General features: G+C 44.2%; 1 protein-coding gene across 2 annotated transcripts in view; it reads right to left on the bottom strand.

The window, feature by feature from the left end:
- Positions 1-12,241, bottom strand: part of SRBD1 (S1 RNA binding domain 1) — a 249,577-nt gene that overhangs the window by 221,307 nt on the left and 16,029 nt on the right. For both annotated transcript variants that reach the window (XM_050951786.1, XM_050951788.1), the window contains exons 3-6: positions 10,209-10,353; positions 5,317-5,399; positions 1,691-1,856; positions 126-488 (exon numbers count right to left, since the gene is read on the bottom strand). In XM_050951786.1, coding sequence (XP_050807743.1) covers positions 126-488; positions 1,691-1,856; positions 5,317-5,399 — 612 coding nt within the window. In that variant the 5' untranslated portion in view covers positions 10,209-10,353. The remainder of the gene's footprint in view (positions 1-125; positions 489-1,690; positions 1,857-5,316; positions 5,400-10,208; positions 10,354-12,241) is intronic.

The following is a 12,241-nucleotide window of genomic DNA, read 5'->3' as shown; positions in this document are numbered from 1 at the left end:
GTCAACAGCTCTTACTGAAGTCAACAGGAATCACAAATGCGTACCAGAGCCCAGGTTAGTCTTATTTCTGTAAGCTACAGTAGCACATTAGTGGACTGCTATAAAGAAATGGAAAGATGTCATACCTGCACAATGTCCCAGTTCATTTCTAATTCCTCTTGGTGCTTGGTGCTTCCAGGATGTTTTACTGGTTTTCCTTGAGGACATGTTGTCGATTTTATCCTTTTTAAAGGGGGTTCATCAAATGTAAAATCTTCTTCATATTTTTCCTGCTTTACTTCATTTTCCATCAAAGGCGCACTTGTTGACGGTATTTCATCACTATCTAGGCTATTCATCTTTCCTTGACTAACATTTATTTTTGTTCCCCGAGGCATTTTTGGGTTTTTAGTTCTAGTTTTTGGTTTGGGGTCTCTGTCTTCTTCAGGCTGTAAAAGTTTCAGTCCATCTTTACTGTCTTCATCAGCAGCAATAGGCAAAGATACATTCTGCCAAATAATCCAAATAATCCATCAAAATAAAACACTGAATATCATGAATTAGTCCTATAAAAACATAGCAGATTTAACATAAGTGTTGTCACATGGAGAATTTGATGGTAGACATCATTTTCCCAAGTTATGGCCCTAAACTGAGAGGTGCTCAGAGCCTTGCAGTTGGTATTCAGCATTGTAAAATCAGACCCCTAATTACAGTGCAGCCTGTCTTAAGCAGACCTTCAAAGGACCAGCAAAAAGATAACAAAAACTGCAGCCTAGTAGAGATGGGATTTGAAGATCAAAGTTAGTCTAGAAATCTTGGAATTATTTTTAAACTGCTCTCTTAAAATTACCTATGGAGAGAATGTAGGCCGGGGGTTTCACTGCCTACATCGTGTATATATAATTCAGTGCTCTAACAGACTGAGCTTGGAACTAGAAGGCACCTCCTGAGTTCCAATTCCATTCCTTATGCTAAGTTGTTGAGAAGCCTTATGCAAGTCACAACTGGCGTGTGCCCCAGTTTTTCCACCAAAGTTCTATGTTGGGATCCAGGATCAAAGACTGGCAAACACAGTAACAAAGGGAGCTCCAAACACAGGGGATCTTATACATAGGCCATGCATGTTGGAATACCTAAGCACATTAGGGTAAGTTACAAACAGAGTAGTTTCCCTTGTGATGAATACCCTCCCTGCAATTTTTTCTAATCTTGAGTATTTCTTAGCCCTACTCTTATATTTCAGTATCAAATATTTGATGAAAGACACAAGGAAAGTCACTCAAAAACATACTCATTAGGTCTTCAAACTGAACTGGCTTCACTGTTGCTGGGTAAGATTTAGAGAAAAATATTCTGCAAGCTGCACTATTGAACCAACACTAACTCATGGTAGTATAACACGTACAGCATTTCTATCCCTTCCATTGTGCTAAGAATTTATCTGGAGTACCAGAGTTGTGAAAAGGTGGAAGAGAATGCAGGCGCAGTACAACAAAATGACATTTCAGTGCTGTTTCGTTTCCTCTAAAGGAGGGGATGAGGTAGATAGGGAGTTTTCTTTAAATTAATATATAAACTTCACGGCTATAAAGAGATGTATGGCTTAATTCTCAGAGGTGCTGAGCACCCACAACTCTCAGCAGGAAAATTTTGGCCATTGCATTTGACAGATTTAGTAGTTATGTGTGTCTTGCTTACAGATACCTACCGGCTCCTCTTTTACCGCTGTCTTCCTGGTCCTTTTCCTAATCACAGTTGATCGTGGAGCAGCAGCCTTTTTAGGTTTTGACTCAGGATTTTTTGGCAGCCTACGTTTACTTGCCACTTTCCTTTTTGGTTCCCACTCCTCCTCTTCCTCCTCTGATTCAGAGGAGCTGAAACAAAAGTAAACATTGCAAGAAGAAAAAAACATCTGTCAGGCTATATCTATACTACAGAGCTTAGACGGATACAGTCCCCTAAGCACCGAGGCCATGCATGCTGACTGTGGGAGTTTTTCTGCCAGTGTGGGAACACCACCGCCCCAAACATTAACTACACCAATAGCAGCAATCTTCCGTTGACACAGCTGCATTTATAATGGCGTTTTTGTGAGTACAGCTATGTCGCTAAGGGGGTGATTTTTTCAATACACGTTTTAAGTATAGATGGAGTCCAAGAAAAATTCTAAAGCTGTTTTCTGAAGTAAAGGGAAATGGGCAGGGAAGATGAGAGGGAAGGGATGCAGAGCCTATGGGCTTGGCTACACTTGAGAGTTACAGTGCTGGTGTGGCTTTACAGCACTGTAACTTACTCCCCGTCCACACTGGCAAGGCACATACAGCGCTGTATCTCCCTGGCTACAGCGCTGGTTGTACTCCACCTCGACGAGAGGAATAAAGAGAACAGCGCTGGTGCTGCAGCGCTGGAGTGCCAGTGTAAACAGTGATTAATCTTACTATGCTGTAACTGACCTCCGGAACCTTCCCATAATGCTTTTTAAGGAAAGATAACACTCTTTGTTTTGTTGTGATGCCCCTTTTTGTTTTGTTGTGAACTCGGGGCTCCCGGAGCTGCTTATCTAAAAAACAAACACAGCTACTGTTTGCTCGAGCAGAGGCAGGCAGGAGGGATCCCTTTGGAATGTTTGCTTGAGGAGAGAAGTGGCACAGTGTGGCGGGAGGGAGGGGGGGTCCGTTTCGGAGCAGCTGCTTATCTGATCTGTGAGGAAAAAAACAAAGAGGGCTATTTGAATGAGAGGGGGTGGGGGAAGTGGTCGGAATTTGCAAGGCAGGGAGCTGACACAGTATCAGCTCCAAAAATCTGTCTCTCCCACGCTCCCTGTCACACTTCACCCCATCCTCCTCTTTTGAAAAGCATGTTGCAGCCACTTAAACGCTGGGATAGCTGCCCATAATGCACCACTCCAACATCGCTACAAATGGTGCAAATATGGCCACACTGCAGCGCTGGTAGCTGTCAGTGTGGCCAGCGCTTTCCCTACACAGCTGTACAAAGACAGCTTTAACTCCCAGCGCTGTACAGCTGCAAGTGCAGCCAAACCCTATAAGTAAAGCCTTTAATTCTACTGCAGTTAGTGGCGGGAGTGAAGTGCAGGATCTAGAGCTACTCCATGCAGACCTCTGGCCTTGCTAAAGTGGTACACACGGGTTTGTACATGGTTGGTTTTCTTTTGGGGACTTTAGTAGTTAGTCTTTATTCTAAGGGCTTGGCTACACTTCCAGATGCAGAACACCAGGAGTTAAACCAGCCCTCAGATACAGCAGCAGGGAAAGCGCTGCCATGTGTTCATACTGTCAGCTGCAAGCCATATTAGCAGCTCTTGCAACGCCACAGAGAACGGTGCATTGTTGTAGATATCCCAGTATGTAAGTGGCTGCAACATGCTTTGGAAAGGGTTTGTAATGCCTAATAAGGCAGGCACAGCATCACATGATGCAGGTTTCCCAATCCCATTGTTCCAGGGCATCCTACAGTACTAGATTGCCAGCTGCTTTTCAAATGGGGGGGGTGGAGTGTGACGTGTGTATGTGAGGGGAGAGACAGTGTGTTTTGGGGGGCAGAGAGTGGGTCAGCATGCTCTTTTGTAAGTTTAGACAGCGGCAGAGGGGAGGGGGAAACCCCGACATCAGCCCCCATCCTCCGCCCCTGCCTCTCTCTCTCTCTCTCTCTCTCTCTCTCTCACACACACACACACACAAACAGGAGCTGGATTTTATAATGTACTATGAGAATTAGTGTATGATTTGATTTCATCCTGTCAGCCACACTTTTTGAATAGCAGAAAGGAATGACAGACCAGAACAATCCTTATGACTGATTATGGTCACCCTTTTGTTTTAGGAAAAGTTATAATCTCTACTATGGTTTCCTATATATATTACAAATTAGGCAGTCTAGTTAAATATACATTTCTTTGTTTTAAGGTTTTAGAAAGTAAGAGACAAGACTTTGTATTGTATCTATGTTAAGGAGATTAGAGGAATGTTGAGGGCCTGAAGCCCCAGTGTGAATTGTTTAAATTATAAGATTTAGCAAGGCTTGATTTACAATGTATTCTGATGAATATAAAATTCTGTCTGTATTTGAAGGTTCTGTAAGAGATTGTTTGTGTGAATGAGGAATGTATGCATTAGAAAAAGATAAGGTGTGAAGGCCACTGTTAGAGCCAGATGGTCAAGGAAGGAGTGAAGAGACTTAAAGAACATCAAAGAATCATCAACAGGCATCCATAATGAAGAGCAAATTGACTACCCTGAGGTGAAGGCTGGCACCCCTAAGGACAAAGGACAGGATGACCCTCTCAGAAGTGTATTGGAATGTTTACACGGCAAAATCCATAGATTTCAACAGAGAAAAACACCTACAAAAGGAGGTTGCTTCGCCATGGGACTTTGTGTTCGTCTTGCCACACTCCAGGAACATCGGATGGCGACGGACAGAGCCCTGCTCCCCTCTGCGACCAATCTGGCTGGCCACTAGATTGATCCAGACTCTGGACTGGTAACTATAAACATCAATGCGGGGGGGTGGGGGGAAGGGAGAGCGAGAGAGAGAGTGCGTGTGTGTAACTAAAAAGCATATGCTAACTGTTGTATTTTCAATAAATGCTGCGTATTTACCTTCCTCTATAAAGATCCCGTGTACTTTGTATGAGCATAACATACACACACACCTGCCTCTGCAGAAGGAGCATTCCACAGTAATGGTTTGCTTTGTGTCCCAGAGCAGATAAGCATGCCAGCTGTCAGAGACAGAGCTTTGAAAGGGGATATCCACATGCCTGCAGCTGAGTTCAAAACCATTACGAGAATTGTCGCTTGACTTCAAGGGATTATGGGACAGTTCCGGAGGCCAATCACAGCGCCGTAATGCAACATGTCATCCACACTGATACCCTGGCACTTCAGCCTGGGCGCAGCAAGCTCTATGCTTCTCGTGGAGGTGGATTACCAGGGGTGCTCCAGCCACGGAGTCCAGGCGCTCTAAGTGCCTTGCCAGTGTGGACGCCTCAGGAGTTAGGGCACCCGAGGCTCATTTAATGCACTCTAACTTGCAAGTATAGACAAGGCCTAACATACATTTTACCATTTGTTATTTTCATTGTGTGTGTTAAGAATGCAGGTGGGGGAAGGGCTGTTTAGTAAATCAATCCCTTTTTTGACATTAATTGTTTCATCTCCTCTGACCAGGATCTTGAGAACACCCTTTGTCTCACTTATACTGCACCAGAATGACCTCAAAACCTGAAACTTGAAGCAAATTAAATACAACAAATATGCATTACTGATATGTTCTGTAGACCAAAAAATTTGAATGGAAAATTAATCTTACGATTTAAGAAAGGAGGGTAACTCATCTTCTTCTGATACCAGTGGCTTTGCTTTAGATTTTGCTATCCTTGGTAGAGTTGACATCTGAAATGAAGAGAGGTTGGGGGGAAACCAACAACAATCAACTACAAAAATATTCTCTCTCATCTAGTTTATCAGAATTGTACCCTATGGAGTACTTGTGGGGAAACTGGCACACAAGTCTGCATGTAGTATGATCAGAATACACTCCTATATGTTAAAGAAGTTAGACCACAGCATCAAAACAATCTAATCCCACAACACTTTGCTTTGGGGAAAATTACATATAGCCAATGCAATCATTTTAGACACAAATCTATGCCATTTTTTTTAACCAATTTAAGTCAAAATATTTCTATTCTAAAATAAAGTGGTCCACAAACTTGCACTAAAATAACTAAGCATGTTTTAATCCACACTTTGTTATAAAGCATGAATGAAAATTCATTTGTTGTTTCAATGCAAACTTATGTGTGGACCAGCCCTAACAAAATGGATGCCATTTCACCAGCATTATGGCGTGTTAACAACACGACTTACCAGACTTCCCCAAACCCAATGTGTACATAGGCAGTAATTCTAAATAATTAGCTACAGGCCCTGGATTACAAACACTCTCTCTGATCAACCCAGAAATGAAGTTTAAGTTCCAAGAATGTGAGTTAGTTTTCAGAGAGACAGCTACATATACTCCACAAAACAATGGTTAGTTGTTAGACGTACACACACTTCCCTCAGAGTCAAGTTGCATCCAGTCTTTAAATTTGGATACCACAAAACATTATTTAAAAAATAACTGTTTGCAAATGAAGGGCCAAAATTTATTTGCGGTGGATGTAAAATCTTAAATACAGCTTCTGCTAAGAACTTTTCATATAGGCCCGGATGAGGACTAGCTAACAAAGAACAATACATAGCTAAGAGAAAGATGGGGTAAACAGATAACCTTGTGTGTTTCAAGTCAGTGAGCGGAGTCAGCATAACTCTAGATGTAACTGGGCGTCCTCATCGTGAGTTATAGACACATGAAGTGCTGAGAAAGGCCTCATGGTTACTCCCTAATGCAGGGAGGAGGTAGTGGTACAATACCCCTCAGATCTCAGACAGAGTTCAGGGAGAGGCCTTATATAATTGACATAAGTTATGAGACCCTCCCATCAGAGATGTATGCCAATCCTAGCCCAAAGAAATGCAAGGGTAAACTTATAAACAATTGTTATGGTTAAATACTAATTATTACTTTTTTGCTTTAAATCACCAGGAATGTACCTGCTGGGTCAACTGGGAGAGCTGCTACTTCATTCCCATGGACCCCAAAATTAGAATTTAACCTATACACTTTCATAGACATAGTTTGGGGGTAATTACCTGTGTGCCAGCAATATGTTAATTGGAGCCTTAGGCGGAGCCATTATGTAATCTTTTAGACCATTGACTTATTGTGCTTATCTTGTCTTGCTGCTAGAACCTATCCAGCGGCTTGGGAAACCCATCCCCGTCGCTTCTCTCCGCCCAATGAGCACCCTATATAATCTAGTGTAATTAACTGTCCTGCCGTGTCTCTGAGCCTGATAAGCAAAGTGGCACTCCGCCAGCACTGTGTGTAATAAACTCTTGTGCTTGATTCTACATGGTGTCAATTTTTGATCCTGCAGCAACAGGACCGGCGCTAGGGGTTTGAGCGCCCTAGGCGGCCGGCAATTTCGGCACCCTGCGCGCTGGTCCCGCGGCTCTGGTGCAGCTGCCGAAGTGGTGCCTGCGGAGGGTCCGGTGCTCTGCGGCTCCGGTGGAGCTGCCGCAGTGGTGCCTGCGGACAGTCCACCGGAGCCGCGCGAGGAGCCGACCCTCTGCAGGCACCACTGCGGCAGCTCCACCGGAGCTGCCTGCCGCCCCCTCCGGCAAAATGACGCCCACCAATTATTCTGGCGCCCTAGGCAATTGCCTAGGCTGCCTAAATGGAAGCGCTGGCCCTGTGCAGCAAACATATTGCATAAAACACTTACCAGAGCAAGAACAATTATTTTCAAAATGTTATTAAATTCATAGTAGATAAGATCCTAAAATCATGTACTTACAGAGAATTGCCTATATACCATTTCGGTAAGGAAATCTGGAAATCCTCCACATAATTCTTCCCTCTCCTCTGTTCAGTTGTGTTTGGGTTCAAATATCCTCTCTTATGTTATCTAGAGGAGTGAGCCTTGCCCATCAGTTACACACTTTGATTAGCTCATCTCTGGTGGCTTGGGAAACCTCTCTGCAGCGTCCACTCCTTGCATTCCCAGGGAAATGACTATGTTACCCATTATTCCCCCGAGCTTTTGAAGTTGTTAGCCTTACATGTGCACAGACCAGTGGTAACATTTGAATTTGAAAGGTTTCAGAGTGGTAGCCGTGTAAGTCTGAATCAGCAGAAAGAACGAAGAGTACTTGTGGCACACCTTAGAGACTAACAAATTTATTTGGGCATAAGTTCTCAGGTGCCACAAGTATTCCTATTCTTTTTATTTGAATTTGAGTTTCCCTTCTTAACGTCTAGATGTCCTGCTAACTGAATGGGCTCTTAAAACTGACTTTTGTCCTCTAGGGTGACTAGACCTTACTTTTTACATGGTTTTACCTATCAGCATGTTATATCTATCCCTGCCAACAACAGGACATTGAAATTGTCTCTGGCCATGGCTACACTAGAGAGTTGCAGTGCTGGTGAGGGGGTTACAGCGCTGCAACTTAGGATGTGGCCACACTTGCAAAGCACGGCCAGCGCTGCAACTCCCTGGTTGCAGCGCTGGCTGTACACCCGGTCGAGCCTCGGGTGTAGGGATTCCAGCGCTGGTCAGCAAGTGTGGACGCCCACCAGCGCTTTTATTGACCTCCGGGGTATAAGGAGGTATCCCAGAATTCCTGTCCACAACAAACCGGAAGAAAGGGAGAGATCGGAGTTCAGCCAAACTGCTTATTTAAAAACAAACACAGCTCCTGTTTGCTGAGCGAGCGGAGGCAGGCAGGGGAATTACTTTGGAATGTTCACAGCTGTTTGCTTGAAGAGAGAAACAGCACGCTCACACGGCGGGGGGGAGGGGGAAGTCCGTGTTGAGCAGTTGCTGATCTGGTCTGACGGGTATTTAGAAGTACATAATTTGCATTTAGTGAATGAGAGAGGAGTGGGGGAAGGGAGTTAGAACTTTTAAAATGATTGAAGGTAGGCACGGTCCTTAGAACTTGCAAGGCAGGGAGCTGAGAACAATGTAAACTCCAAAAATCCACTCTGTCTGTCTCCTCCACGCTCCCTGTCACATTCCACCCCACTTGCCTCTTTTGAAAAGCACGTTGCAGCCACTTGAATGCTGGGATAGCTGCCCACAATGCACCACTCCCAACAGCACTGCAAGTGCTGCAAATGTGGCCACACTGCAGCGCTGGTAGCTGTCAGTGTGGCCACACTGCAGCGCTGGCCCTACACAGCTGTACGAACACAGCTGTAACTACCAGCGCTGCAAAACTGTAAGTGTAGACATGGCCTCTGTTTCTGTTCTGCAAGCAGTAGGTACAACTCCGCAACAAATGTGCTTGGATTGGTCAGATTTTTTTTAAACTGATTGGCCCGTATCATTGTAAGCAGACAGGTGGAGTTTGTATCCCAGAATTATAAGACAGCATTGCCTGCATTAAGATATCAGATACCATGTCAGGAGCATAGCCCAAAAAGAAAACAAAAATCAGTTTGTTCCTTGGTGTTTGGGGCCAGTTTTTCCAAAGCAGGGTATGTGCCCTGAAAACCACACATTTGCACATGTGAACCAGTTAATTGTGTCCCCTTGCAAACATAGCCCTTTAAATCAACCCCACCTAGGCACTATGAACTTGACCTACTACAGTAACTCCTCACTTAAAGTCGTCCCAGTTAGCGTTGTTTCGCTGTTACCTTGCTGATCATTAGGGAACATGCTCATTTAAAGTTGTATAATGCTCCCTTCTAATGTCATTTGGCAGCCACCTCTTGTCTCCTGCTTGCAGGAAGAGAAGTCTGTTGCAGCTAGCTGGTGGGGGCTTGGAACCAGGGTGGACTGGCAGCCCCCTAGCAGCTCCCTGCTCTCCTAAGTTCCTTGTGCAGCACCTGCCTGCAGTTCAGCTGTGTCCCTCCCCTCACTGCCATGTGCTGCTCCTGCCCTCTGCTTTCGAGCTGCTCCTTAAGACTCCTGTGCGGGGGGTGGGGGGGGACGACGGGTAGGAGGAAGAGGGGGGCAAATGTCAGGGTGTCCCCTTTCCCCCTGCTCCTGCACACCGCTTACCCCATCTTCCATAGAGCAGAGGGGACAGACAGAGCTGATCTAATTAACAAGGCAGTGCGCCTTGTTAAAGGAAATGCGCCTATCTCCCTCCATTCCTGCTGCCTTGTGTAGAGAGAGAGGTAATCCTTGAGGATATAGTCTTTTGTCTGGTGAAAAAAATTTCCCTGGAACCTAACCCCTCATTTACATTAATTCTTATGGGGAAATTGGTTTCGCTTAACATCGTTTCGCTTAAAGGCGCATTTTTCAGGAACATAACTACAGCGTTAAGTGAGGAGTTACTGTACCAACAATGGTTTTCAGCAGCTTTCCCCCCCATGAACTAATACTAGACTGCGAGTATCGATAGGTCAAAACCATTTTCCAGCACCGCTGCAGAAGGCATGACTGAACCCTATGTCAACTAGCACCAGCGGTTAAATTGCACTCAGAATCGGTTCCCACTGCAGGAAACATTTGTTAATAATACACCAGTTTCTTAATGCTGTTCTACAGGCAGAAATCCCATTCATGTGAATGGGGGAATGTTGCTCTTAGAGGAGGCTATAAATCTGCCTGGAACACACAAGACACTACTCACCTTTGAGCTTTCTCAGTTACTCTTCTCTTCTTCACAAGCTGCACTGCTAGCTGTTTTCTCTCTCTGATACTCTTGCTCCTTCACACAGTCACTTTTCTCCTTTTTCCTCTGATTTTTAAAGCTGAAAGGTCACTGTGCCGGACTCCTGCATGAATCAGATTTTTATTGTTTTTACAAAAGATATACGAAACGATATTTCATTTTAATTTTGAAAGAACGTGATTAAAGTTTGTGAAGCTATAATTTCTTGAAAACCGGGACATTAGTTAATGTCAGGGTGAGCTGAACCCTTCACCTCTCTCTTGGCACCCCTTTCAAGTGACAGGCCCACGCCTACACTTCTTTCAAGGCAGATTCCTATGGTTCACTTCACTTTTAGACTGGGTCTCCAGGTTACAGCATCCCCATTTACTAACCATACTTCCTCAGCTGGTGCAACAGGTTTTGCCCCTGCTATATACAGACTTCCCTTCAGAAGCCTGTGAACAGCATGAAAATAGAGTGACTTCAGCCAGCTTCTTCAAAACAACAGCAAAGAGAGAAAAAAGGTTAACAATAAAAAAGGCTTACAAGCATATAGTCTTAGGCCCCTGACAGTGTGAACACACAACAGCGGTTTCCCTTCTGTGCTCTCTGAGGAGCACTGTAACTGCTGGCGCTGTAACTCTGCCAGTGAAGACATACCCTTAGATAACCTTAGCACTTCCCTCAAACCCAATTTCATTACGGTACCCCAGCACTGGGCTTGGAGTACAACCTGTGTCTGTCTCTCAGCTTCTGGCTAAGGTTTCTAACCTCTCGTCAAGTTTTTTGATACATTTTTCCTCACCGGATGTTTAAAGTGAAAACTGGCTTTGCATGTCACTTTTCTTGTGAATACCATCTAAGGGTGGTAATGTTCCAATAGTATGTAAGATCTCTGGGGCAGAAATGGTCTCTTTTAAGAAAGGGGGAAAAAGTGATCCGGATAACTACAGGCCTGTCAGTTTGACATCTGTAGTATGCAAGGTCTTGGAAAAAATTTTGAAGGAAAAAGTAGTCAAGGACATTGAGGTCAATGGTAATTGGGACAAAATACAGTACAGCATGGTTTTACAAAAGGTAGATCGTGCCAAACCAATCTGATCTCCTTCTCTGAGAAGGTAACAGATATTTTAGATAAAGGAAATGCAGTGGATCTAATTTACCTCGATTTCAGTAAGGCATTTGATACGGTTCCACATGGGGAATTATTAGCTAAATTGGAAAAGATGGGGATCAATATGAAAACTGAAAGGTGGATAAGGAACTGGTTAAAGGGGAGACTACAATGGGTCGCACTGAAAGGTGAATTGTCAGGCTGGAGGGAGGTTACTAGTGGAGTTCCTCAGGGATCGGTTTTGGGACCAATCTTATTTTATCTTTTTATTACTGACATTGGCACAAAAAGCGGGAATGTGCTAATAAAGTTTGCGGATGACACAAAGCTGGGAGGTATTGCTAACATAGAGAAGGACCGGGATATCTTACAGGAAGATCTGGATAACCTTGTAAACTGGAGTAATAGTAATAGGATGAAATTTAATAGTGAAAAGTACAAGGTCATACATTTAGGGATTAATAACAAGAACTATTAATAACAAGCTGGGGAGGCATCAATTGGAAGTAACAGAGAAGGAGAAGGACCTCAGGGTATTGGTTGATCACAGGATGACAATGAGCTGCCAGTGTGATATGGCTGTGAAAAAAGCTAATGCGGTCTTGGGATGCATCAGGCGAGGTATTTCCAGTAGAGATAAGGTGGTGTTAGTACTGTTATACAGGGCACTGGTGAGACCTCATCTGGAATACTGTGTACAGTTCTGGTTTCCCATGTTTAAGAAGGATGAATTCAAACTGGAACAGGTTCAGAGAAGGGCTACTAGGATGATCCGAGGAATGGAAAACCTGCCATATGAAAGGAGACTCAAAGAGCTTGTCTTGTTTAGCCTAATCAAAAGCCTGAGGGGAGTTATGATTGCTCTCTATAAATATATCAGAGGAATAAAAACCAG

Source organism: Gopherus flavomarginatus, chromosome 4 (assembly GCF_025201925.1).
Source record: "Gopherus flavomarginatus isolate rGopFla2 chromosome 4, rGopFla2.mat.asm, whole genome shotgun sequence".
Taxonomy (NCBI): domain Eukaryota; kingdom Metazoa; phylum Chordata; order Testudines; family Testudinidae; genus Gopherus; species Gopherus flavomarginatus.
The sequence above is the reverse complement of the archived record's forward strand: the minus strand, read 5'-3'. Positions and strand labels throughout refer to the sequence as shown.